This window comes from Anopheles bellator, chromosome 2, assembly GCF_943735745.2.
Source record: "Anopheles bellator chromosome 2, idAnoBellAS_SP24_06.2, whole genome shotgun sequence".
Taxonomy (NCBI): Eukaryota; Metazoa; Arthropoda; class Insecta; order Diptera; family Culicidae; genus Anopheles; species Anopheles bellator.
The window spans coordinates 54,274,278-54,302,223 of NC_071286.1; the positions used below are offsets into that span (position 1 = coordinate 54,274,278).

The 27,946-nt window shown below is 47.2% G+C and overlaps 3 protein-coding genes across 8 annotated transcripts in view; 2 read left to right on the forward strand and 1 right to left on the reverse strand.

Moving 5' to 3' along the window:
* Positions 1 to 2,171, reverse strand: part of LOC131212455 (proton-coupled amino acid transporter-like protein pathetic) — a 24,463-nt gene extending 22,292 nt beyond the window's left edge. Inside the window, exon 1 of the mRNA XM_058206324.1 lies at positions 1,854 to 2,171. The gene's annotated coding sequence lies outside the window, so the exon portion shown is untranslated. The remainder of the gene's footprint in view (positions 1 to 1,853) is intronic.
* A 5,467-nt stretch (positions 2,172 to 7,638) lies between these two features.
* On the forward strand, positions 7,639 to 20,225 carry LOC131212946 (proton-coupled amino acid transporter-like protein CG1139). The gene is made up of 8 exons (XM_058207043.1): positions 7,639 to 8,567; positions 17,708 to 17,773; positions 17,840 to 18,238; positions 18,312 to 18,480; positions 18,550 to 18,741; positions 18,799 to 18,977; positions 19,046 to 19,221; positions 19,286 to 20,225. The coding sequence occupies exons 2-8, from the start codon at positions 17,715 to 17,717 to the stop codon at positions 19,537 to 19,539; spliced, it is 1,428 nt and encodes a 475-aa protein (XP_058063026.1). The 5' UTR covers positions 7,639 to 8,567; positions 17,708 to 17,714; the 3' UTR covers positions 19,540 to 20,225.
* A 944-nt stretch (positions 20,226 to 21,169) lies between these two features.
* LOC131208881 (proton-coupled amino acid transporter-like protein CG1139) lies at positions 21,170 to 27,913 on the forward strand. Of its 6 annotated transcripts, none has more exons than XM_058201798.1 (9): positions 21,170 to 21,296; positions 25,236 to 25,484; positions 25,545 to 25,817; positions 25,884 to 25,968; positions 26,037 to 26,178; positions 26,252 to 26,382; positions 26,466 to 26,644; positions 26,712 to 26,887; positions 26,946 to 27,913. In XM_058201798.1, exons 2-9 carry the CDS (start codon positions 25,354 to 25,356, stop codon positions 27,185 to 27,187), a joined length of 1,359 nt encoding a protein of 452 aa, XP_058057781.1. In that variant the 5' UTR covers positions 21,170 to 21,296; positions 25,236 to 25,353; the 3' UTR covers positions 27,188 to 27,913. The 6 variants fall into 6 exon arrangements, with proteins under 6 accessions (XP_058057781.1, XP_058057782.1, XP_058057780.1 ...); XM_058201799.1 differs by lacking the exon at positions 21,170 to 21,296 and adding an exon at positions 22,913 to 23,052; XM_058201797.1 differs by lacking the exon at positions 21,170 to 21,296 and adding an exon at positions 23,461 to 23,521.
* Positions 27,914 to 27,946: the final 33 nt, after the last annotated feature.

Genomic DNA, 27,946 nt, shown 5'->3' on the forward strand with positions numbered 1-27,946 from the left:
TTGCAAAATTTCATTCATGCTCTGAACCCGCGGACAAGACACGCACAGAAGGGGAGAAAGGTGCGGGTACGTCGAGGTCGCGAAGGGGGTTTGGCACAGCAAATAACGCCAAACAAGTATGGGTTGGAAATTTTCCATAACTTCAACGCGGTAGGTGACGCCAAAAGTAGCTCAGGTTGCTCCAGGGGTTGGAACTGCGCGGATAGGGCGGGCAGTGGTGGAGACGAACAACGAACTGCGAACGCGATCTTCGTGATGCAATTACACGGGTGCATTGTGTCAGCTGTGTGTTAATGTACATTATAAACGATAACTTAAAGTACATACACATAGCAGCGACTCTCAATACAGATGAGAGCAGTGAGTTTGTAGTTACTGGAAGAGGACCATCAGTCAGTATTCTAAAATACAATTGGTGAAACTTTTAAACTTTTGAAAAATTGCGTCCAATAAATGCTGCTATTGAACATAAGATCCACATACCAGTTCGGTATACCTTTCGTGCAATTTTCAATTCAAACTCAAAGATAATCCCATTCACCTATAATAGACCCCGTAGACCATACATTAAGGGTATATTTTTCATATTAATCAACCAAATGTTTGTATAAGCGGTGAGATAATGTGTCCGTTGACAGTAAGAATCCTCACCCCGGAAATCGTTACTCCTAGTCCGCATCCTGTCTGTAGAATCACGTGCGATTTCCGGCGTCGTTTAGAAGTTCGAAAACATATGTTTTGCGTTCAAACACTTTTTAGACAGGTTTCGCCCTTAGACAGGTTTCGGATTACGCCCGAGATATGCAACCCGGTAAGCAGCAGCTTTTAATGTTTCTGCCTCTAGACCATTTTCGACCGAAGACACTCGAAGCGTTTCGGGGAACGCTTGAATGTAATAGTTAATTAATTTAAAGCAAAATTGACAGCCAAGTTTCTAATTGCAAAAATTGCAAAAATTGTTAAAGTTGCAACTACTAAATTTTCCGCAAACGTGTCTGCTTTGTTGGTAATAACATTCGCAGGCAGCTCTATCCGCGAATATAAATAATGAATGATTCAAATAAAAACAATGATTTGCATAAATGTTATGTGGGTCGTCCAATACTCAAGGACATAACACCTTTCTAGTGCACTAATGACTTACGCAAATTTCAAACATTATTGTTCCTCTATAACTTATACAGGTTTCGCACTCTGTTATGAAAATAATTGAAAGTATTGGATGCTAACTCCCAAAAAACATAACGCACCATTCATTAGCTTAGTGACATTGCTCGTTTGTAGGTTTCAGGTTCACAGGTCCCTTGTTCCAACATTCGGATATTTGTCCTTTTGGAGTCGGTTACAACAATTAGAAATTCTTCTTCAAACACGCCTCCCCTAGAATGCTGCGGCTCCGAAGGAAACGTTCGGAAAGTTTCGTGCATGTCATTCAAAACTTTGGCCCACTAACCTTGTATCTGATAGAACGCGTGCCGCCGCGTCTTATGTCTCCCCACAGCATAGCCAACAACCGGCTCCGTTTCTACGGCCCGACGGTAGCAGCGAAAAGAGGTGTTAGCAATGAACGACATACGAACGGCACTTCGGTGGCGAAGCCTCCAAATGGCACTCCAAGGTTTAGTTCATGAGCATGAGCCAGGTCGACGACAATGGGGATTACCCGTCGAAAGTAATGGATTGGCGCGTTTCGTTCGTCTTCTGCCAATTTTGAGTGATTTTTTGCTCCCGCCCATCGGCACCACTTCTTTTTTGCGTGGAAACTTTTGCCATAATCCTAGCAACTCCTTTCGTATCGTTTTCGCTTCAGCGCTTACAACTCCAGCGATTTTGTTGCGATGCAACTCACTCACCTTCACCCGATGATGATGATGTTGTTGTGTGCCGGTCACCAGTTTTCGCCTTAAAGATCGCCGGCCGCTTTAAAGTTACCGTTTGATTTCACCTCACAACACCTCGCTTAATTTATTAAACAAAAAACATAAACAATCCTCTAGATGACGAATTGTTTGAACTTGACACGAACTGTCGTAGAACCGGCTCGATCTGCTCGATACGCTGATCTATCTGACTCGTGACTGAAACGGTTCGCGCTCGAAGAACGACTGAGTGGACCGAACATTCGGGGTAAGTGCGGACATTTCCAAAGGCTCGTGCGCCGAGCGCCATGCTCGACACTTTGCCGGCTCAACGGAAGGGGTTGAATGGGCGAAATTTATACGCACCACCACCCTTGCGCACCATAAACCTGACTGGCCGGTGCCTTTGCGTAGTTGGCAAAATGTCCAGCGAGCGATATTTGATCGTACCAAGTGCCTTCGCCGGGGCAAGTGGTCCGGTTTAGATGGATTCTCTTCTGTGTCTCGTTCTCTCTCGTTTGTAGAGGCTGCACACGGATTGCAGATTCGGTGATTCGGTGGAGCATCAGAATTTTAAACATCTCCCCTTGCGTAGAGCTAGGCGGAGTGGAGCGGTTGTCGATGGCGCACGATGTTTATCGCGCACATTGACGTGGGATATTTTCGGGATGCTGTTGTTGATGATCGCAAATTTATTGTTTACGGTTGTTGTTTTTTATTCATCCGCTTCGTTTTGATTTAGTTGGCAAAGGGCCCCCTCCGCAGTTGCCCCAGCTGGAGGATTTGTGAATGAATTTGTGGAGTTCCTTCGTCGGTCGCGTTCGGTGCGCGAAATGGAACGGGTGCGCTTTCACGTGCGCGGGACAATCAATTTCAATTTATTACGGTTGGCGTTTATTGCGTAGTTTTGTTTGCGGCTGGCAAATTTCGTTGCTGCCGGATTTCGTGCATCGAGTCACGGCCAAATTTATGTCAATTTGTGTGTTGGGACCAATCGGACCTTAAGCGATCATTAATCAAATTATTAAATTAGTAAACCTACGAACATCAAGGGCGCATGGTGCAACAATTTGCTCAACGTAACCAGTGTTAGTTGAGGATTCCTCAACTGTATAATTTATAAAATAAAAGTGGAAAGTAGAAAAACATTGAAAGTTTATATTTCTCTTTAAATACACTTTCCAAATACTTTTTCATTGGTATAAGATTTGAAACATTTGATGAAGAATTTTAATACTAATACTTATACGGTTCGTTATAATAAATTTAAGGTTGCCAGTCTTTATAAGTAATCCGAATTACAAAACATAAATAAAATAGTAATAAATTTACTTTATAAAAGTTTTCATTTTTATTTTAAAATTCTATTTCAAGTATGCTGTACTGGCAGGTTTTTGACAAGAAACTAAGCTCACTAAACCGGAATCGTCAAACGTGCCTATTTTACCCATTTTTCCTTGCCTATTTTGCCATTAAAATCGTTCTGAAACAAGTTATCACCAGTGACTGCTTCGTAGACATTGTCGTTGCTACGAATGCAATTCGTTAACCGGATTTTAAACACCAGCCACTCCTCTACAATATACTGCACATAAGACATTTGTGTTACAATCTGTGTGTTGTGCTGTCCGTTAGAGAACCGGCATTTTTCTAGCGCCACATTTCAACGATCAAACGAACGGCTCAATCGTATTCATACGGTCACGGTCTCAAAGTCGGTGTCGGTGCTGCCGGCGGCGATCAATCGATGAAAAATTATCCCAACCCCAGCAACATTCATCAACACCAAATAGCGAATCGAAACATGATGCAGCATTCGGCTATCCGGTTGTGGTGTCCCGCTAAGAGAAGGCAAGTTCAGGGCGACACTATGTTCAGGAATGTCAACGAATGGCCTTTGTGCTTAAACGTCAGTGGCGATTAAATCTCGTTGAAAAATCTACTCAACCACCTACTGGCGTCGCGAAGACTACAATGGAGCACAGGAAACCGGGGCTAAAATGTTGAAGCCGAGACTGCAGATCAGCTGATCTAGCAGGTCTAGTTCTAGAGCTTCCGTTCCCTGGCGACTACCGGAGCGGCACGCGAAATGCAAATCTACAGCCGCCTGCAGTTAGGTGGGTGATTTGACATTTGAATTTCAAATTGCGCTCCCACCCACAACCGGGTGGTGTCAATGGTCGACCTGGAGCCATCACGGGAGTGGTCTTACACTGTCGCCCTCCCGAGATTGCATTAGTCGTGCAAATGTAGACACCCGCACGCTAGGTAGTGATTTAAGTGATTCTCTGTTGCCTAGTACTACATAAAGAAAATTAGCTACCTAACTAATTTTCCTAAGTCCACGTGTTGCACGTTCCGATAGTCCTTTTCGATCGTTAAACGGAACACGTCTTGTCAATCTGATCCTCAAAATCTTATTTTAACAACTGCATAGAACACGGTTCGAACCACCTTTCAGCATCCTCGCGATAATGTATGCAGATTGCACAGCATTTCGTCCGTGGCCCAGCAATTGCAGCACGTGCATCCCGACCCACTGGCCCGACTTAGTGGCCAACGTCCAAGTTTAACTCGCATCCGGCTTTGGTTGAACGCACGCTACTCGCGGCATAGGCGGTCGGCGGGAATTGAACTCTATTCCGGCAAATGCGCGAAATTACCCGCTCACCAACGTCTGGTGCTTAACGAGACGAAGGAAATCATCTTCATGACGCGTACCACTGCGTTGGTGCGAAGATCAAATCGAAGAGACGGTTGAATCTCGGTTGAGCTGCCCCAAAGGACAAACTTGGAAGTCAAATCTATTGACCGACCGACATGGAGCAGGATTACCTACTCGAGAATGTTTCCCATAAATCGCACGGTCACACAGCATAGGCGAAGGATATAAAAAGACCGCCTGCCATCGGTCGTTCTGCGTCCGTGGAGCACGCGCAGTGTGAAGAATGCGAAAGGTGCGAGGAAATCCGGCCCACTCCCCAAAAATGGACCGGATGACCATGGTAACGATCCCAGCGCTGAATTTGGCCTCTTGAGATTGGCGTACTTATCTCCAATTGACAGAAACACTTTCGCCCTCCCGAGCCCCTACTCAAGACAGAGGCCCGTTATATGCTTCCAATGCTTGTGGCCACCGCTCGGCTCGGAATTAGGTTCGCCAATTGGTGCACATAAAGGTTGATTTGCACGAAACAGACAGATGCTCGTCGACCAAACCAAAGACGCGATAGAAACTAGAAGTAGTGGCCGGTACATCTGATACAGCGTTTGTCTCGCACCGGTAATGTTCCTGTTTACCATCTGTTGAAAAGCGCAAAAACTTACCACACGCGATTTATGATCTATTCCACGGGCACGTGGCGCGCGAACAAACAATCTGGCAGCAGCTGGTTCTGTTCCGGCGGCGGGTCATTAAACGAAAATGTCACCTGCCAGCCAGCGGACGGGCATATTTTAATTACACACCACCATGATGTCACTCGAAGCTTTGATGATGATCGGCACACTGAAATTGACTTCATTTACCCGTCCCTGAGTACGCACAACCCACGGCGCACGCGGAGGGAATCTAAAATGCAAATGCCGCGTGCAGCGTACGACTTTCGGCTCCCGCGGAATGTCCTCGCCAAAGTGCCAGCATGGAATCGGTGCTGGACACGTTTTCTGGAGGACTCGCCATCATCACCTACACGAATTGCCACATCCGTAGATTGAAGCGGAGAGACTCCTTCAAGGGCACCGGAGATCGCCAGAGTGGCCCACAAGGTGTAAGTGTGTATAAATTGAATTGAATTGATTACGTACATTGTGGGGTTCCCCTGAAGACCGGTTCCGCGGTTTTGCCTTGATCCTAATTTGTTAATCAAGCCCCCGAGGGGTGCCTTCAACAACATGATCCTCCGCAAGCAGGATGCCACTTGCGACGTTTCAAGGATTGGATCAGCTTGAATGGGGGAGCTGTCCAGAGTGATGTCGCTCAGATTTTTTTTATTCTTGTTTCAGATGCTCAAGAAACAGTTTACAGTCTGCCAATCTGAATAAAAAAGATACATTAAGAGAAGAACAGAAATATTTATTATGAGTAGACTTACGGCTCTTTCTTCATGACGCTGACAGCCAACTGTTATGATAACTTCATTTTTGGATTAATTTTTGTAATTTTATATAATATTTAATTTGTTAATTAGGCTATGTTGTCCGTTGATTTTCTTCGTAAAAAATAAAGAATAATAAAAAAAATAAAGAAAAATAAAATAAAATAAATAATTCGATGGACCGAATCGGTTTGGGTCACAGGAATTGAACATTGATCGTATACTGAACACCATTTAATATACAGGGTGTTTCATTACAATCCATACTATTTAAATATTTAAAAACTTCGCTATTTGTCAGTATATTTGCGCAAATTAGTCAGGCTCTGTAACTTCAGTCTATGCCGTTTTAGTCATAGACCAATCTACGGCAAAACAGCGGGCTTATATTTAGCGCTGTATATTGCAAATAATCATACAACTGTTAAAACTGTGAAAACTGTGCGTGCTTTAATAATTACCGAATGCCGAATTTCTTCTGACTTCTTTCTGTGAGGCTATTCGAAGAGTAAGGTTTATGCCAACCAACCAAAGACCATTCAAGAACTGAAAGCTAACATCACAGCGAAAATTGCTGCATTTACGTTGTCTATTATTGAAATGTTATCAAATATAATGAAAAATGCCCAAAAAAGAACCTCTTTTTGTGTGTCGGCATGGAGACGGTCATTTGATCGATATTGTATTTTAATAAATTTATTAATAACCGGCATTCTATACCCTAAAGAAATGTTGTTCATTTGCTTAAATCGACTGACAATTAGCTGAGTTTTTTAACATTTGAATAGTAAGGATCGTGATGAGACACCCTGTAGTTATGCGAACAGCGAAAATTCTTACGTCATAAAACTACGAAAAGGACAACGAATCGTAGTCAATAACAGAAACAAAAAAAAATTAGGGAATGTTTGGGAATTTAAGAATAAAGAAGCACGGTTTAATAATTGTTAGTTTTAAGCGCCCCAAAACGCACCCTGAGAGATACCACTAGTCCCTGCAATGGAAAAGCCCAACAACTGAAGGAATTTGGCAAGAATGCTGTGGCTTCAGCACCAAACAATTCAACACCATACTTATCGAAACCGCCAACACATCAACACAGCGTATTAAAGGCTTGTCAAGGAACATTATCATGCCGCGTTATCGAACTCACCTGTCAACGACAGTGCTTCAGTCCTGTCTTATCACTCCGACCCGACCTGCGATGATGTAGAACGGTAATGGGCAAACAGATGGCTCGACAAACCAACAACGGAGCGCTCTCGTTTTAATTACCCCTTCAAATCAGAGCAGCACGAGAAATTTGCATGCCCAAAAATATTTGTGTTGCGGTTTCGGTGCAACCGTTGCAACCGTTAAAACGGACGCGTATTTGGCGATCAAACGATCGCGTCCGCATCGCCCGTCTCTTTCATTCCTTCTTTGCGTCCCACTGGGGCCCACACGTTGCTCCATCCCCTTCCGACACACGCGAGCGGTTCGCGCACCAATTCGCGCTTCAGGTGACAACGGCGCGCCGCGTGGTGGTGGTTGTGTCGAGTGGCGCCGCCGCCTCCACCAGTGCACGCCTCCGGTCGGTCGGAACCGCAGCCAAGCCAAGCCAGCCAGCCAGCATCAGAGTATCTAGTAGCGGTCGGGCGTTCAGGAGTTCGGCTCCGCAGTTGAGTGTTTTCCACCGGACCGATCAGTCGTCGCTTAGCGATCGCAGCCGCCACAGCATCCGTCCTTCGGTCAACCAGCCAACACACTCCTACCAGATCAGTGACTCCAGGTGTAAGGATTCGTGTTCGTGAGTTTTGCAAATTCGCCTGAGCCTCAGTACCTGGTGTGCGAGTTTCGAAACGCCAAACGGCGCCAAGCTCGGAGGAACCAAGGACCGGACCGTGCACTGTAAACGGTGCTCGAAACGATCGGATAGTGTCCTGCTGCGCGAGGCACAGGCTAGTGAGACGGTACCTTCGCTATTTTGAGCTTCGCTCTTTCTTACTAGTGTCCGCGGTTCGGTGCGTCAGTGTCAATGTCGGTGGCGGCTCGGAAGAGGACCAATGCTGTTGTGACCACCGCGACCCACCGCTCCCCACTACCGACCCGCGGCGCGACCGTCACGCTACGAACGTGACGCGGCCCGTGAGCCCGCGGTTTTAAGTTTTTGCTCGCCCCGTTGAACGTTACGATTGTTGAAATCAAACATTTATTCCTTCACGACGGCGACGACGGCCGACGGTGACCGACGACGACGGCGACGACGACGGCGAAGAGCGCATAAGTTAGAGAGCGAAGTAGCTAAAAAAAACGAACCAACATACTACCGACGAAGTAGTGGACACGTCCCACGATCGCTGGATGATTTTATGGAGAGTAAAAAGTAACCTCGTAACGGAAGCCGGTGTGTGCGGTCAAGTGTATCGAATCGTGTGTATGTGTGTGCGTGTTTGAGGGTGGCAGAGCTGGCCAGAGAGGAAGCAGATTAGTAGCACAAAGCGTGCATCGGAAGGACTTTTTTATAAACCCGTAGATATTGCTGTTTTTACTACCCCCAACTGACATTGTGAAGAAGCGAGCCCCGGGTTCGGAATTGACCACTCTGTAGCAGGCTCCACAGTGACACAAGGTAAGCAGCCCATATAAAATGGCGAACCACGATCGTCGAGAAGCTTTCGGATCAAGATCCAGCCAGCGAGAAAATTTTCTTTGACTCCACAGCGTTCGGTGAAGTAGAGACGGTAGTAAAACTAGCGTTTCGCAACCACAACAACAGTCTCTCCGTTTCTCGTGCGAAAAACCCCTTAAAGATCGTACCGATAAACCTGGTGAGCGCCCTTGAGGTTTTCGATTCGGCCCGGCTTCCGGTGTAAGTGGTTTGGCTATATTGTGCAACTTTAGTACCGCTTTTTGTTGCGGTTCGCTTTGCCGTTCGAAAGTGACAGGAACGCAACTCGGAAACGGAAGGCTTACAATCTTGTCAACATTCACTCGAAGAGGCGCGTTGAAAAGGGCAGCCATCGGAGAGATGGTATATAAACACAGATGGCAAAGTCGTTGAGAGGCCCTACTCTGTTGCCAACGGAGGGTTCGCAAATATTTGCTGCTCGATAGGTGTCCTGATACCATAGACAGCGCGTTTGCGCAAGTAATTTGTTGTAAACCGCGGTGAGGTAATTGGCTCAACTACTATTCAAGCAATTCAAAAGTACAAACCACTCACCGGCAGACGAGTTATTTTGATGCCTCCCATAAATAAACGGGGAAAATATGGAACGGCTAAAAATAGAATTCCGGCGCGCCAGATAATGGAATGAAAATTGATAAAACCAATAAGCCCAGGGCGGGCTGAGAAATAAATCACTCACGCGTGTTGCCATTGACGAGCCGTAAAGTCCGCGATGGGATTTACCAAGAACTTGAAGCAGTTGGGCAAATTTTCCTTTTCCCCGGGCCGGACCAATTTGGGAAGTAATGTTATTAATAGATCCGCCTCGGCGAAAGAGTCCTACTTGCGAAGTAGAAACGCCGTGTGCCAGGATCGGACAAGCAGCGTCTGACGCAAATGCAAAAGAATAACAGACGATGCTGCCAAAAAGATTGAGACAAGCCCAAAGCCCCCCATTAGAACGAAAGATGGAAACGGCCATAAGATTGCCAAAACACAAAACAGAGAAGCAATAAAAACGCGATAATCTCGTAATGGTGCCAGTTTTGGAAAACTCCCGAACCGGTTCATGGAATGTCCCCCGGTGGGTTTGTTTGGTTTTGAACCCCCTCGCCGAACCTCCCGGACCAACCCCCCGTGGCCGTGAATGAAAGTTATGTTTACGTTGACAGTTAGAAGACCTTGTCGTGCGTGGCTGCAATGCAAATGACGCAAAGCATTCCGTTCCATGTCGATGAGCTGAGGGAACACCGCACACGCCGGATTGATTGGATTGTGTGTTACGTGCGTGATCGGATTCACTAACGATCGCGGCATCGAGGATCTTGCGATTGATTACCCGACGAACAAAAAAAAAAAATAACAACACCATCATCAGTCAGCCGACCGTAACCAAGATCAGTGATCTTCGGCCACCGAAATAGGTGCCCACTTTTGGGAATGTTTATAATTAAACCACCGCATACGTACACACCACCAACACCCGCCGGTGTGTAACGCGTGCCAAGCGGAACGAGAATTCCTTCCGAAAGATTACCATTATTGGGCAAAGTTCCACCGGCGCGAGCGATCGTCTCGGTCTTGTGCACCACCGCCAACAACAACAGACGAGAGTTGTTGGCGACCCTCACACGGCGCGGCCCGCCAGATGCACTAGTGTTTGGGCAGGGCTTGTGGCTTGTTTATCGCATAAGATGATTGATTGGCGACCGAATGATCGGTGACCGCACGGAAAAGACATCTGATACCGGATCGGAGGGGTTTTTTTGCGACTCAAGCAAAGGCGAAACCCAACGGGTCGTAACACTCTAAAACATAACGACAAGAATTTTTTAGGTTTTGACTAGAATGACGCAAGTCATTATGTCCGATGTTGGAAATATGTTTGCGTCATTAGTAGAACTCCTAGCTCATTAGAAATCCCAAGATATCGAACCCATAAATCTAAATCTTTGAATCGATTGAGCTGCGACAGGGTGTCAAATGATGCCGGTCCAACAGGAAAACCAGTCCCACCGGTGTGTCCCACCCATATGGCTTGGGAATTACCAGGACAAGGTCAGGCGAGCGATCAGGCGAAGGCAGGGCGGCGGGTGCATTGGCAAACGTCCCACGATTACGTCGGACGGAAAGCGTCTTGCCCACAAGCGCCGACCACGCGACTAATTCTTTATTGTAATTGAGACAATTACCCGGTGAGCGTTGTGCCAACGGATTTTATGGGAGGAATATTTTGCTTGGCTGTTCTCTCTCGAGATAAGTTTTGGCTTTGTGGGAAACAGTTACAAAGCTGGGCGAAGATCCTCGAATCCCGAAGGAGAATCGCACGCGTTGGTTTTTTTGTGCGATTCATTTTAATTACTCGCAGACGTTGAGGGCCATAAAACTAAGCATTTCTCTTCGGCAGTTTATTATCCAGCTTGAAAATAAAATTTAAACACATTCACATCAGCTCACGTGAATATAAAATCAAACTTCATTTTTTTACGCTTTAATAGTTTTTTTATACCACATCAATTGTAGACCTCATGCTGATCATTCGATCTTCCGTATAAGGCATAAACATGGCGTAGTGATTACCTTGCGATATAATAACAATAAACCCATGTCTCCAAAATGTCAGTCGTCCGACGTCAAAGGATCGTAACCCTGTTCCGAACAGCAGAAAAAAATGAGAAATATAATGTCCTTTTTAATTATTTCTGTTGCTTAAGTGCTCCAATTGCTCGTTGGTTTTGTGTCAGAGCATATTCTTTTATTTACTTATGTTTTTCTTACTAGCAATTACCGATTACCATTTCGTTTTGGCTCGGTAACAGCTCCAAAAGCGATCGCAAAATATAGATTCGTAAGCTTGAGTTTGCAAAATATCATTCCATTCTCGTTCCGCACCATTCTTCGGTAGACGATCGTTCGTCAGGTTTGGACGTTCACCGAAACAGCTTATTAGCGTTAATTTCAACTTCGGCCAGTCGTACTGGCTGCACGTTTTATAATCGGCTGGGGGTTTCCTTTGCCAGTGACGTTGGTATTAGTACAGGCTTGAAGCCACTTGAGTGCCTGGAAAGTTTGTTTTATTGAACAGGTTTGTGGATTCCTAACAGCGGCAAGCCAATTAAAGGGTTGAAGAGCTTAAAGCGTTTTGAAGTGCAATTAAACTTGATCAAGACCTTGAGTACTAGTCATTGATCTTTGGTAACAAAATTTACTTTCACTCTTAGTTGAAGCAAAAAAAAGCAGAATGTGGAGCACGATTCAAGCATCGTTAATATTTCCAATAAATATCCCATTCTCAACCATGGCGTATTTTGTATACCAAACGTTTATCGTCATCCAGGAAGTCGGACGGTCCTTCGTACCGATACTTCAGGAACTGGAAAACAACACCAGAAACTCGATCCGATCCTGCTGTCCTTCAGCTCTTCAGGTTGCAACCCACGGTCGATACGCACGGCGTAAAACGTTGCAAAAAGGCTCGCCCTAAGAGACGGATCGGCTGGCGTCCAAAAGCTGGCGGCTTCCTGAATGAATGGCGTTCTGCGGCTGGCAGTCCCGAGAGAGCCACTTCAAGAAAAAACGGATTTGTGAGCCACAGCCAAGCCAACACGTTCTGGCCGTACTGCCGTCGGACTCGCAGTCGGCCTCCGTCAATCAAGCCGACCTATCCGAGATGTTGGTCCTGACACACAGGCATTAAGTGCACGTGAAGACAGTTTTATGCGCAGCGAACATCTCATACGATCGCGTTCAGAGCAAGTCAAGACGAGGAACACACATCGCAACAGTGCCCGGAATAACAACAGGACTGCAACTCTGATGAAAGTATGATGAGGTTGTAGTTATGTACCTCACTCATAGTTTCGTGCTCTCCATTCTACTTATGATGGTAAAAATTTAGTCACACTCTAGTTTCCTTGCGTTCCACCCGAAACATCCGGACGGGAAACTTATCCTAAAACTTACGATCCGCAGTCCTGCACGGGCGTTGCCAGCTTCCCTTTTTCGAACCAGCCCCGAAACAGCCCTCAGGCGGTACGCAAATGATGCCAATTTGGGCTGATATCTTGATCTACCCCTACTCTACCCGACGCAGTTGAAAATTGTGCATCCCTCGGCGCGATGGTCGACGGGACGGAAAGTTTCTTCACAGCGACACTGCAACTGCACCGATCGAGGGACGAAGAAAAAACCGAAAACTTCGCCTCTTCAAAAATGAAATTAATGTTGACGACGATTTTCCCACACACGCCAAAAGACCACTATCATCAGCACCATCATTCGGCAGAGCGCAGAGCGCAGAGAAATAATAAAAACTCGTGTGCAACAATAACTGCGAAGCAAAATTGCTTGCGCCAATGCCAAAGGAAACCGAAAATCACCTGAAGCAACAACGAAAAACGGCAACGAAAGAAGAAACCACACGCCGCGTTGTTTCCCTCTCGCTCTCTCTCTGGCTGGCCGGCGGTTTTATATGTTGCTTTTTGCGGCCCAAGCGACGAATTAAACCCGGGAAGCCGATTTTACGACTAGACCGGCTTGGACCGCCTCGAACATATTTCGGGGCCCAATCGACGAAAGGAAAGGAGATCATCCGTCGGTGGCGATCGGAAATCGCCATAAAGCTCCGGCAAAACCGGTTGTAAAACGGTTCGCTACTGTTGTTTTGTCATAGGTGGCCACAAATTGATCGGTGGTTTTAGATGTTGTTGTAGAGTTTCCATTTGCCACACCGCGAACCAATGCCAATCGGAGATATTTTAGTGGAACAGGTTTTTTGTGTACATTCCAAAACAACGGCCACTAAACCTAAGCTGAAAAACAAGCTCCGTGATTGACGTCCTGTTCCTCGTCCGCCGGTGGACACGTTCTTCCGTCCTCGGTACCGGGCACGTTTCGGTAGCCAAAAAATGTCATAACTTTGACGCACACCTGACAGGGTTCGCCGATCGTCGATCCGGTTCGGTCCGGTTACGAGGCCAGAGCTCGGTTTATGCATATTCATGAGCCCCCCGCCCGCTCCACCCCAAGCGTCTCGGACTCGCGTGTGGTTTTGGGGGCTGGCGAAAGTAATGGCGCAGTAAGACACTTCCCGTGGACTGGCCCAAAGCCGACCGATCGAGCCGGTTTGCCCAGTTGCGCCGTTTATGTGCCAACCCGGTTTTTGACCACATTTGCACCATTTCGGTTCTTTCGAGTGATTTTTGCACGGGAATCCCGACGGAGCCCCCGGCCTAATCCGCCAGTCAGGATGGCGCGTGGCGTGATTTGGAGTTGCGATTCCGCGTAAGTCGTTTGCGCGACACTAGTTTGGGGGGCATACTCTCTAAAAAGTCGGCCAAAATGTGTGAACAAAAAATGCAGAACCATAAGACAGTCAACTTTATTGTGTCCGTTTCGTGCCCGGTGCGTATGCTAATTAGTGACCGACACTCGCCGGCCAAATGCAGGCCTTTCGTCCGGCGAGTTCGCCTTGAACTGATTGGCGGGTACTTGCGAACGATTATTAGTCACGGCGACGCAGCACGACAACCCGTCCTCCCTGTGCAACATACACGGGTAGAAAAAAAGCGTCAAACGTGCAGAATTAACGGTGCAAAACCTAAACCACGAAATTGCTCACAAAACAGCGAGCGAGGAGAGCATTACGACATTGTTGCACTTTGCGGTTAACGGGGAGTTTCCGCCGACCGGTGGTCAGATTTTTGCAACGCGGCCAAAAATTGCAACGATCTTCGGATGAAGTGACGCGTTTCCTAGGAATCTAATCGTTCACAGTGGGAATTGTTCTAGAATGATTTGCCCGCCAATTTATATCTTAGTATATTTTACTGTTCATTATTCTAAATTATGGTTACATTTAACAAAACAAACGTAGAACCGCTCGTAACGTACCTCGACTTTGGGCATTTCATTTTAGGGCTAACCGTTTTGTGTATGATTTATTTGGCATCAAAAACGACGCTGTGGGAAATTTATTTAAATTTTGACAGATTTTCGCGGTGGTTGGATGAGCGCCAAATAAAGGGATTACTTTTCGTAAGTGTTTTCTCGTGTCAATTGGCAACATCATTAATGGCGATTAATTGGCGCATTTTGTTTAGTATGATTTGAATAGAAGACAACAGAACTTACAATTTTTCTTCTAGAATCTTTGTGACTATCTTCAGCAATCGTTTGGAAATTATTACACAAACAGATTGTTTGGCGTAACTATGCTTTGTTTTTCAATTTTGCCAGACATCCCTAAAATGAAAAGTAATTTCAAAAACATTATGCAAAATTTAAATAAATAAACTAAAATTTAACCATCCACTATAACAATCCATTTTAACGTGACACAGAAACTCAAAACCTGCCACCGTGTGCAGCGTCCATCTATTGCATTCGTCTCTTTTATCGCTTTGCCCGGCTTCCTTTAATTTTAGTAGCACATTAAACGTTTATTTAATTTGCCTCCAATTTTTATCGTTTTATTGTAATTTATTGCCGCGTAATAACGGCGCTTATCTACAACATTCTACTGTTTTGCCAGTAGTCCCACTCGCATCCGTTACCATCGCTCCCCTCCCTTGTGGACACAGCAGCTGGTGGACCTGTCTGTTTGCCGTTGGGGAGCTATCTAGCTGATGCTCCACACTGATGCCAACACACATGCAAATACGTCAACCACTTCTCACGTGTTACTAACGCAGCATCGCAGCCGGTCAGCCAGCATTGTTTCGATGCAATCTCACCCCGCGGCCGCGATTCAAACGAGGAAATGCAAATTATGCCTAATTCGTATGCTAAATCCAACTTTCATCGGCCAATACGGTGCACGGCCATTTTGGTTCGGGAAGGTTGTTTACCGTATCAAGTGGAAGAGAAGTGTTGCCCCGCAGCTACGCAGCTTCCCAGTTTGAGCGAATTAAAAATAAATTTGCATTCGCAGCATGGGACGAATGTAAATCCCAGTGCCATTTCCTATTTATTTCTGCTAACAGTCCGTTTTTCCTGACAATTGTTTCGGGCATTTCATGTGTGAACTTGAACCTAGCTGCAGTCTGCAAGGTCAATGGCAACGTGTCGCTAGCGTCGGGGCGGATTGGTGCATCACCGTGCACGAGTGCAGTAATTAACAGTTTGCGCCAGTTGAACCACTTCCGCTTACGGGGGCACATACCCGAGGTGGGCCGAGATGGTTGGTGTTGGAAGCATCATAACGCACGTCACCAGTCGACCAAAAGCGGGCGATTTTATAGCCCAGTTCCGGTACGAGCGCCTCCGTAAGACGCGAAGCATTATTCAATTGATGCGCAGACGCCAACCGTTGGTCAGTTTCTCTCGTCGAATGTCGCCTCGTTGTCTAGTAGTTGTTGGCCAACGGTGGGCCGATCGAATGGAAGAGATTTATTTTTGTGCCCCGTTGGACCAAGGGCCCGTTCGACGGGGCCATTCTATGTTCGACCGATTATGGAATAATGCGGTCAATTTAATTCGAATTAACCTCGCCCCTGGCGGGCTGTTTGGCGTCAAGGGCACACGGCGCGGCAAGGGGGCGGATCAAACCGATTTCCTGCCCGACCGGGTCCGCGTGCTGACCACGTGCCAGCCCGGGGCCCAGACCGGGTGTTGATCGCGAATTTCAGGCAATCTATCACGGCGCGCGGTAGCTGCTGAGGTGCCGCCGAGCTACTGACGAACCGGTTTCCTTTGGCCACCTTCCGGCTCGTTACCCGCTGGACCCGTATTGTGGTGGAAGGTGCTGGGGATCGAACTGTCCACTAGAACTGCCTCGCCTGACCTAGGCCATTTACGTACAACTTAGGGCCGAACCGGTCCCCGGGATATCGGCGGGCAGAGTCGATTGTCGATTGTCATCGAGGATAGAGATCGGACACCAAATGAGAGTGAACCGAATTCAAAGTCATGCTCATTTCGTTTCGCTTTCGCAGCTGTAGGCTGTGTAACCTTCGGTTTCATGGCATGGGGTTACCTACAACAATGGACTTTACCACAAATCTGGGGTTCCGTAGGAGCGATGTGAGATGGCGCCAATTTTTTAAATATTTGTTGGTATTTGTTATTTCAGTACAATCAAGATCAGATTGTTCCGTGTCTGATTTTAATTCGAAGCATCCGCTTACCCCCTGTTGAGACTGCGCCATCAACAATAATGGCTCCGATGATGATGATGTTGATGGAAAATGAAAGACAAATGAAACGATTGATAGCTTTATCAGCTGTCACACTTTTTGGGTTGGGTAATCGATAGTCACGCTCCCATAAGACTGAAAGAAGATGTTTTAAACATCTCATTTATGTTTTATTTTGTCTACAATTGCTAACCAAACTAGTTTATGATGCTCAAAAACAAACAAAACGGAAAGGCTTTTATTTTTATTTGGTACAATTATAAATTTCACGATCATTTACTTATTTGTGAATTATTAATTCAGATAAATTCCAACAATCTTATGAAATCAACAATTGCGAAGATGATCGTTGTTTGTAATGTTTTCCCCCGGTAAATGAAACCAATGAATTCAACAATCCAAATTCGCCACATCTTGCGTGCCAGTAATCCACTCAAACTGCGGACCACATTCGGACTATTTTAAATCGCCAGCCGGTTCCGTCGATGACGGGACGAAAGTAAGCCATTTACTAACGCCATCTGGCCGTCGCTACCACTTCCAGTTACAAAGATAACTTTTTATTACTCGGGAAATAAATCTCACACCTCCGGCACCAGCTGGCCATCCATTCTTTGGCTTGTCGCCAATAAACTTTACGAGCGCCTCTTACGTCGTGCCTGTCTTGACGTTTGGGGAACAAATTCCCCTCGAACCCGTTTCAACAATTCGCCGCATTTTCGGGTTTTCTAAGCTTTGGGATAATCCCATGTTTCCTGGTGACACCACCTGGTGTGTGGGTTCAAAAACCGAAAACACATGTTTGCTAGTTACCATCGATCGCCGCCCACCGCGGAGGGAATCCCACGAACATGCCGGAGCGAAAGTCTGTCATCGTTTTATTAATATCTTGTACCCCGGATAGTAGGTGTTGATTGGTCTCGGCGATGGTACTAATTTTTTGCATTATTACACCTATTTTTGCAGCGTAACAATGACGGCGGATAAAGGCCACACCAACACTGCGTTCGTCGGGGACGAGGGACTCAATGGGTAAGTCCTGGCTAACGGTTGCGCAATCCCCCGAGCACGATTCTCACGTTTCCACACTCTCGCCAGCAAAAAACTGTCCCAGCCGAAGGGCATCGATCCCAACATGTACAGCCTGGAGATCCAGGAAAAGAAACCGGGGCTGGAGACGGACTACGATCCGTATCAGCATCGACACGTCGAGCATCCGACGACGAGCAACGAAACGTTGATCCACCTCCTGAAAGGCTCCCTCGGGACGGGCATCCTGGCGATGCCGAACGCGTTCCACCATGCCGGTTGGACCGTGGGCGTTGTCGGAACCTTGCTGATCGGACTGCTGTGCACCTACTGCATCCACCTGCTGGTGAAGGTCGAGTACGAGCTGTGCAAACGGAAGCGCGTCCCGAGCCTCAACTATCCGGCGGTTGCCCACACGGCCATCCTGGAGGGTCCGAATGCGCTCAAACCACTGTCCAAGATTATCATGTAAGAGCCCCACGCTACGTCAGGCTAATGGCCGGTGAAGATTAAAAAAATGCTTCTATTTTTCCGTCTACAGCCACGTCGTGAATGTGTTTCTTCTGATCTACCAGCTGGGCACGTGTTGCGTGTACGTCGTGTTCGTGTCGTCCAACATTAAGGCGATCGCCGACTACTACACCGAAACGGACACCGATGTTCGGCTGTACATGCTCATTATTCTGCTACCCTTGATCCTAATTAATTGGGTACGAGTACCGGCAGCAGCACTGGGGCCTATCGTTGCTTAACATTCGCCGCTCTGTCTCTGTTCACAGGTTCGAAATCTGAAGTTCTTGGCACCCTTCTCGACAATCGCCAATTTCGTGACGCTCGTGTCCTTCGGCATCATCCTGTACTACATCTTCCGCGAACCGATCTCGTTTGACGATCGCGAAAAGGTGGGCACCATGAGTGGGTTTGCGCTCTTCTTCGGCACGGTTCTCTTTGCGCTGGAAGCGATCGGTGTGGTAAGTGAGCGCAGGTGATCTGTTGCAAGAATTATCGTTAACAGAGCGTCTCCACAGATCCTGCCGCTGGAGAATGAGATGAAAAAACCGAAACAGTTTGGCGGAAACTTTGGCGTGCTCAATAAGGCGATGGTGCTGATCGTTACACTGTACGTGGGGATGGGCTTCTTCGGTTACCTGAACTATGGCTCGGTCATTAAGGGTTCGATCACGCTCAACCTGCCCGAAGGCGAGATGTAAGTAGTGCGCAGGGCTATGTGCATCGAAAGCGACCCTAAACATTTACTGTTACTCACGCTTTCAGCTTGGCACAGTGCGTGAAAGGAATGTTGGCGTTCGCCATCTACATCACACACGGCCTGGCGTGCTACGTGGCGATCGACATCTCTTGGAACGATTACCTGAAGAAAACGCTTGGCGAATCTCCGCGAAGCGTCTTCTACGAGTACATTACGCGAACCGTTTTGGTCCTGATCACATGTAGGTAGTCAACACAACTCACTCTCTAAACGACTCTGAATTGAACCTCCTGGTTCCTCCGCAGTCCTGCTGGCGGTGGCCATCCCCAACCTGGAGCTGTTCATCTCGCTGTTCGGTGCGCTGTGCCTGTCGGCCCTGGGAATCGCCTTTCCGGCCCTCATCCAGACCTGCACCTACTGGCACCAGCGGCAAGGCATGGCCAAGGTGTGGATGATCTTGAAAAACTCCATCATCGGCCTGGTAGCGGTGTTCGGGCTGGTGATCGGTACCTCTACGAGCATGATTGAAATCATTCACACCTTCGGCCACGACGAGTGACCGGTCACCGTCTGACCTGGACTCCGGGCGTACTGTGTGCGCTAGTAATCAGCATCCAACCCGAAGTCAACATCCGCAACGACGAGACGACGACAACAGCGGGAGAAAATTATTAGCCACCACCCATCACCAGCATCACCATTGTGACACCTTCTCCTGCAACAAACAAGTATTATTTGGCGTGCAAACGGACGCACCCGGTGACAGCTTCATCGAGCGGGCGTTTGCGATCGGGAAAAGCGAAAGCGAGCTAGACGAAAGGGAAAGTGAGAGCGAGCAAGCCATAACCATTCCTAGGAGCGAAGCGAAACGGAAAACCTTAGATGCATCGGTATTACGACACTATCACTACTTCCGGATCCTGATCCTGGCTGGGCACGATCCGCGAGCCGCCTAGTGCTAGTGAGCGTCCCCGTGCTGTGCCGATGTGTACGCGTGTGCGGATCCCATCTCCTTCTTTTTGTTTTTAAGATACGGTATTCAAATGAACAAAACATTCACAATGTTCCCTACGATCGCAACGATCGCCTGTGAAGCGGTGGATTGTGCGCTAGGAGCCTCCACCTGGACGAACGTTTTTCTAAGACTAGCCTGGTAAGCGAAATAATTCGATACAAATGCCGTGAATCGTGAAAGTTGTGTGTACATAGTGTAAGTGATAAAGCAAATAAACATTTATTTTAATTAAACTACGAAACTGGGCGTACCGGAGATCCACGAATGCAATCAATGCTGCGTAGTTGATGTACGATCTTCGAAATAAATATTCCATTTTAGTATATGAATAGTATTTCTAAGGCTCATCGAAATATAATAAGAATTTTCTATGAACTCAGTAGTTTTGCAGTTCGTTGCTTAGTTTTCTGAAACTTGCAATCCGTTGCCACCATTTTGAGTGTAATCAGTTGAATGTTACCGCAAATTCAATTCGGCGCTTAATGTAAGAAAACGTGGTTTGATGCAATGCTAAGCAGCAGTGTTCAAGCAAATTGAAGTCATAATTAATCGAAAAAGACATAGACGTGCATTCTAGGGTCAGGCATTTGTAAATCATTATCTACCTGCTAGGATTCGTCGTCTTCTGTCGTAGTTAATCTGTCGCAATTTACAATTCAGATTAAGCTACATCACATTAGATTATGCAGATTTAACTCTCGAGTTAGAATTCCAGCTGTCGCTATGCCACTGAACGCGCTATCCATTTGCAAGGCCTTGCGAACTTCAGGTTGTTTTTTTTTTATATTTAGGAACGGACTGGGCCGTATTTTTAACTTCAGGTTGTTATGCAATTTAAATTTGTACCATTTATGTTTCACTTATTGCATTAATTATTAGTTATTAGTTCTGTAATTTTAAATTTATTCGCAACTGCGGACGAATCTTCCGGTAACAGAAGATTCAGCTGGTAACAGAAGACCGCTTTCAGCTTACCGCCTCGTTGTCTGCCGGTGTCCGAGCCAGCGATGAATGCCCCACGTTCATCCAACGCATCGAATGAATACCCACAAGTTCTCTCTCTGCTCTCTCTGCTCTCTCTGCTTCACTGACAATCGGTATTTTGCATTAAAAGTTCGTTTCCTGAGCGTGATGATCCTTGCTGCCGAGGAGCAGTGTCAGTCACCAAGCGTCCCCATCGAGGCGCGTCGGTCCGTTGGCATTTTCGTGGCGTCTTCGATACAGTTTACGGTATCAGCTGTCCGCCCCCAGGCGGATTTCGAGCCTAGGCCGCCGTTCTGAGGGTCCCCGTGTTCCAAAGGGTATAGTATCCGTTATTTGCTTCGTTGTGCCGTTTTGAGTGACGTTTTGTTTGCCACCGCTGCTTCCACGGCGCGGACACCGAACCGCTATCGTCCCTGAAATCAAGGATGCTTCAATAAAAGAGCATTTTCAAGTTACATAATTTGCGAACCGCATTCGCCTGTATCACGGGATACGCGGGTCTGTGCCAGCGTCTCGTCGACGGTGGGCACGGTTTTCCCCCGTTTTTTGCGGCCAATGTCTCCGAGAAAACGCCAAACGACACGTGAGTGAACACGGCTGGGAGTGTAATTTTAGAAAAATGACCACCACCCACCACCCGCGCGCGTTGCGAAATGTTGCAACATTTGCATCATCGCGTGCATCGCGTGGGCGGTTGCAGTGGGCCGATTGAGTACTATACAGCGTTCGCTGCTGCTGACCCACTTGACCCTTCTGAACTCGTGTAGTTTCTTGAGGAAGGAAACCAGGAAGGTCCTCCGGCAGCCCGGTCGCTATGTGGCCGCCTCGTAAACGTAGTAAAATGAGACAGACAGAGTAGAGTGAAGTGAACTTTAGTCCCGTGCCTTTTCCTAGCTCACCTAGCTCACCCACACACTGCCAACGGTACCTTACGAATCCCCGGCTAGTAGGACACGCGTCGAACGGGAAAAACGTGTCCTCCGTAAGCATCCTGCACGGTTGTGGGTGTGTGCGTGAACTTGGTTGAGGCGGGAAATCAATTCAGCATCAACACGGAACGGTGCGAAGGATGCGCGATGTGTCCTAGACGAGGTGACGGGTGTTCGATGTGGAATTTCTCTTTGGCAAACGTTCCGCCATTCGCGCGGCATCTCCGATTATTTGTTTTTATCCACCGGACATTCGTTTTCATCCTTCCGGTCGATTGGAATCTGCAATTGGATTTCCATCTATCCGGCAATTATTCTGAGCACAATTCAATTGCTTTTTCTGGGAACAGCACAGTGTTTTGCAATGTCGAATAGATTTGTTTTTGCATTTTGTTTCAATCGTTTTATTCCATCATTAGTGGCGTGCCTGTCAGCTTCAAAATTTATGTTTATTGAATATTATCGTAATGTAATTTATTCATCCCTTTCAACGGTTCCATATGTCACATTTGATGCCAACAAAACGTGGGGCGATTTTATTTGTACACGTTTATGTTATATCTAGTAACCTATGATCTGGGAAAAGGGACAGTCGTACAAAGCTAACAGTTGTTTTCCAATCATTTACGAGAATTTTGTTCAAGGCCAAAGAATAGTTAAACAACTTTTTAAACGAGTGTTCGAAAATTGGTGACTTGTAAGGCAAACGTTCGTATTTATATGCAAAACATTGATTTGATTTGAAGACAGACATATTAAAATTGATTGAGGGCAAGCTGAATGCTATAGCATCAGTCAGGGCAATCTTTTACAAAAGAGAGTCTATTCGTCTCCGTTTAAAAAAGCGTTTCTGAAGATTTTCATTAAAGAATAGACTCCCGACGGGATATTGACAACTCTATCTGTTGTCGATATCCTGCCAGCAAGTAATATTATTTGATTGAAACGAAGCTGTTATCGTCACCCCTCGTCTCACGCAGCGTAAATTGATTTTTAAAGCAACAGGCGACGGCAACAAGTGGCCGAGAACTACAAGGACGAAAACCGTGTGTGCCGTGTGGAAGGATATTCAACACCTATCGAAAAACCGACATTTATAGTAAGTGCAACGAGGCACTAAAAATAAGCTCCAACCGCCGTCCCGGTAAGTGCATCGACTGACCAGATGCCATCAATCATGCATCTCTGGCAGCGTGTGCGAAACGAGATTCTTCTCCCGTGTACTTTGCCTCGGCAACACCCCCCGCACATTCCACTGCGGTCTCGACCATCGATGACGTAGCGACTACCCGGTGGGACTTGGCAATTGAGGCCAAACAATTCTGTTCAATTTGTCGAGCTACTGACACGACACAGCGCGTAGATTGAAGGCGCGGTCAATGTGACCATTTCGCCAACGTCAGCAAACGTCACGTCTCTCTCGGGGGGAGCCCTGCTTCCTTGGGCGAAGAAATTCCTCCACGTTCCCTGGTGACGTTGGCCCAGGGAGAGGCCGGTCGCGAAGATTGCTTTCCGGTCCAGCGTATCATCGTTCGGTCCGCCAGATGGTAGTAAACCGTCGACGAAGACGGAAGTGAAACAAACAGTTTGCCGCCATTCTTGCAGTTCGGACGGTGGGTGCATTCCTCGGGGAGCTACTCAATCGGGATCAAACCGTCACAGGCAGTGTTGTGTGATTGTTTACCGTGAAGATGCCGAGTGGCGGGCAGATACATTGCAGTTTTATTGGCCTAAGCACACGACCGCGATTCGACGTCGTTCCACGGTTCCCATTGACTTACGCTGGAACGTGGAATTAATATGAAGAATCAGTTTCAGTGAAGTGTAGTTTGCGAAGAATGAATTACATAGATTTGTGTGCCTTTCACTGCGCAATAATTTGGTCAGGGGTCGAATTGTTGGGTCTTAATAGAAACTTTTATAAAAAAGTAAAGCATTTCACCCCATGTGTTTGGATAACCGATAACGAAAAAATTACCCAGAGTTTCGATAGGACAGCATCTCATCTAATGAAAAGTTTAAGCCCCAATTGCATTTCAAATCCCTTACAATAAAATTCCATTAATCTTAAGCCGATAAAGAGCGGTACAAATCTGGTTCGATGATGGAGTTTAGACCAAAATCATCCAGAAAATATGGCCCCCTTTTTCTCATCCGATAATGCTACAATGTTACCAATGCAACAGCTTCGCGGAGCAAACCAATGTCACCGCGGAATGTCTTGACCCAAACAACTTGTGGAACAAAGTTGTAACTCTGCTCGACGCTAGGTGATTCAGAAAGATGTGGTAGAGTAACCACCAACTGTACACCACATGCTGCAATCCCGCCGACATTGAATCTAATTTTGGCCACGGTTCCCACCGCTCGCCGGCTTCATGCAGTATTGTTTCCACGTGAAAAATGCCCACCCGGCCATCGCTAGCATGTAATCAAGGGCGCGAGAAAGTGCGAGAGCGAGAGGAAACCACGAAACCTCGTTAATCTATTTCAATTAGCTTCAATTCGAACCGGTTGCCGGCTGCAAGCTGTGTCAGATCATTCGTTAAACCGCATTAAACCACATCTCGGTAACTGCCCGGTTACTAGAGCGGCTACAGGCTGCTGGCGGCTAGTTGCCAAAAACCTGGCAGACCTCCTAGAACTGCTGGTGGGTTGCAAAGTGCACTGGCCGAAGTTCGCGGATGTGCACGCCGAGATGACCTAATCGAACCGTCGGAGCTCAGGTTGTTGGGGATATTTTCAGGAAATAGTGTTTTAAGATCATCTACCCACATTGGCCTCGCACTCTTGATAGCATTATTAAATCAGGGATCACCTAACCGAAAGTGTTGAAAGCATCATCTTGTGAACTGCATCGCGAGGATCGCTTTTAATATACGAGCAATGTTTTCGGCGAGGGAAAACATTTCAACGTACCGAGAGAAAAGGGAGAAAGGTCTTGTTGTCATGTTGATAAATTAATTCAGACGACTACATGTCGCACTCCGCCAGTCCACTCAACGAGTAACGAGCACGCGGCAGATACTTTTGCCTTAGCCCTTGTTACACCCTGCCAGGCGCCTCCATCGCACTTCCATTTGCTTGGAACGCAACATCTGTTTGCTGTACAAACGGTTAACCGTACGTGGTCAGGGGTGCCCCAGGAGGCCACGATCAATTACAACCAATTCCGGTTGGTCCTCACGTGAGCCGAACTTAAAGTGCAAGCCTTAGAAGGACGGCCTAGACCTGCGCTTGTGTCCATCTTCGCTTGACTACTTGTCTGCCTTACAATGAGCCGTAATTGGTTTCACTTAACACTAACTGATTTGTATTCAATTGCAGTGCGCTGCAGTGTCTCGTGTTGTGTGGACGTCACTAGCACCTCCGGAGAAGGATCGCCCAAACGTTTCCATCCCTAGCAGCAGCGTCAATTCCGGGCCAGAAGCCACCAACTGCCACCATGAGCAGCCCGGGGAGCAGTCCCTCGAAGAAGGGAAACAGCGTGGATATGCAGATATTTTCCGGCACCAATGGAATCGTGGACGAAAGCTACGATCCGCACCTGCACCGCAATCGACCGCATCCGACGACGTAAGTCTTGTTGGGCGTGCGTCTCCCCAGTTCGTCTCAAATTCCGCATCCTTTTCGCAGTAACTTCGAAACGCTGGTCCATCTGCTAAAAGGTTCCCTTGGCACCGGTATACTGGCCATGCCGCAGGCATTCTACAACGCCGGTTACATCTCCGGGCTCGTCAACACGATCCTTATCGGTATCCTCTGCACGTACTGCCTGCACGTGCTGGTCCAGGCCCAGTACATCCTTTGCAAGCGGCACCAAGTTCCCATCCTGACGTACCCGATCTCGATGAAGATGGCCCTTCAGGAGGGACCACAGTGTCTGCGGTGTTTCGCGCCGTACGCGGTGTAAGTAAACACTCTCCAAGACGAACTCGTGGCAACTGTTGCTGACGCATCTTCTCCATTTTACAGCGTCATTGTTGATGGGTTCATGATCATTTATCAGCTCGGCATCTGCTGCGTGTACATAGTTTTCGTTGCTACGAACATTAAGCAGGTGAACAGTGATTCTTACATCGGCCACACCCCGTTTGCTTTACACATTTTCCACATCAATCATTTCAGCTGGTCGATTACTACTGGTTGGAGCTGGACGTAAAACTCCACTGCCTGATCCTGCTGGTACCACTGATAGGCATCAACATGATTCGTAACCTCAAAGTTCTGGCGCCGTTCTCTACTCTGGCCAATCTGATCACCTTCGTTGGTAGGTAAAACTTACCATCAACACACAGAACTTCAAATCAGCTCTGCGGTTTGCTTTCTGAATCCCACTACAGGCATCGGTCTGATTTTGGCCTACATCCTGGACGATATCCCGCCGATTTCTGAGCGGGAGGCACTGGCGGAAATTGGCAGATTCCCGCTCTTTTTCGGAACTACTCTGTTTGCGCTGGAAGCTGTTGGAGTGGTAAGATTGATGGTTGAATGGTGCTGGCTGCGGTACACTTCTTTAATACTTAACCATCGAATCGGTCTCCCACTGATCAATAGATTATAGCGCTGGAGAATAATATGGCCACTCCGAAGTCCTTCGGTGGCACTTTCGGTGTGCTGAACATTGGCATGGCGGTTATTGTGGTTTTGTACGCCGGAATGGGATTCCTTGGCTATCTGAAGTACGGTGCGGAGGCAGCAGGTAGTGTGACATTAAACCTACCACAGGAGGAAATGTAAGTGTAACGATGGGCTTCGCCTTCCCGGCACAAACATTGCTAACCGAGTCCGTTTTCGCACCAGCATGTCACAATCGATTCGCGTACTGTTTGCGATAGCCATCTTCATCTCGTATGGTCTACAGTGCTACGTGCCAGTGGACATTATTTGGAATGTGTATCTGGTGGAAAAATACCGCGATTCGAACAACAAGCTGGTCTACGAGATGCTAGTCCGGATTGTGGTTGTCATCGTGACCTGTAAGTGGCCCAAATCGTAAGGTTTTTTTTTACCTAACTAACCGTTGAACCACTCTAGTCCTGCTGGCGGTCGCCATCCCACGACTCGGCCTATTCATCTCCCTCTTCGGTGCTCTCTGTCTGTCGGCCCTCGGTATTGCCTTTCCGGCGATCATGGAGATCTGCGTCCTGTGGCCCGACAAACTTGGCCCGTGCAAGTATACGCTCTGGAAGGACATCATTCTGATCATCTTTGGCGTCATCGGTCTGGTTGCCGGAACGTATACCAGTTTGCGCGATATTATACTTAGTTTCATGTAAACACGCGATCACTGCGGTTAGCTCTGGGACGTGTAGATTAGCCAGCCACTGCAAGCCACGCACCACCGGAACGGATGAAACTCTATCTAGTGTAAGAATGCTTCGAGGAAGACATCGTGAATTAGTGTCGCTTAAACCGCACCGTGCTTCCTAAGAGCTTCACAACGAACCAAAAAGTTCCTTGGAGAATAATCGGCAGGGCTGGATCGGTTCCGTACCAATACCTGGCCACCAATGGCAAATTCGCGCTACGGTAGAGAAGGTTTGTGACATATCATTTGTAACGACGAGAGATACTATTAATCGTACGGTAGTTTCGATGATGGCATAGAAAAATTGCTTACGTTCCGTTCGGTTATACATAGGACTTAGGTTTAGTAGAACGTTACGTTACATTAGCGAACCGAGAAGAAAAACGTTGGACTTTCAGTTGGCTAAACCGCAACACAACCTCATAGAAGCAGCGAACAGCAAACGCAAAGCCACGCTAAATTGTGCTCCGCTTCGTGGGAGATGACGAAATTATACGAGACACATTTAACGCCAGGCCAAGTCGCTCGCTGTAAGTTACACGATGCGTAGACATAGCTTAGCCATGTACAATCACCACTGCACAGGACGGTATGATGTGACCAAACAGAACTACGGAGAAGGTGCCATATTCTAAACGCTTTACATGCGCCCAGAAAGCCAATAAAACTTACTTTAGTTCATTTATACTGCGGACGGAAACTGGAATCTCTTTCTTCGCTTGGTGAG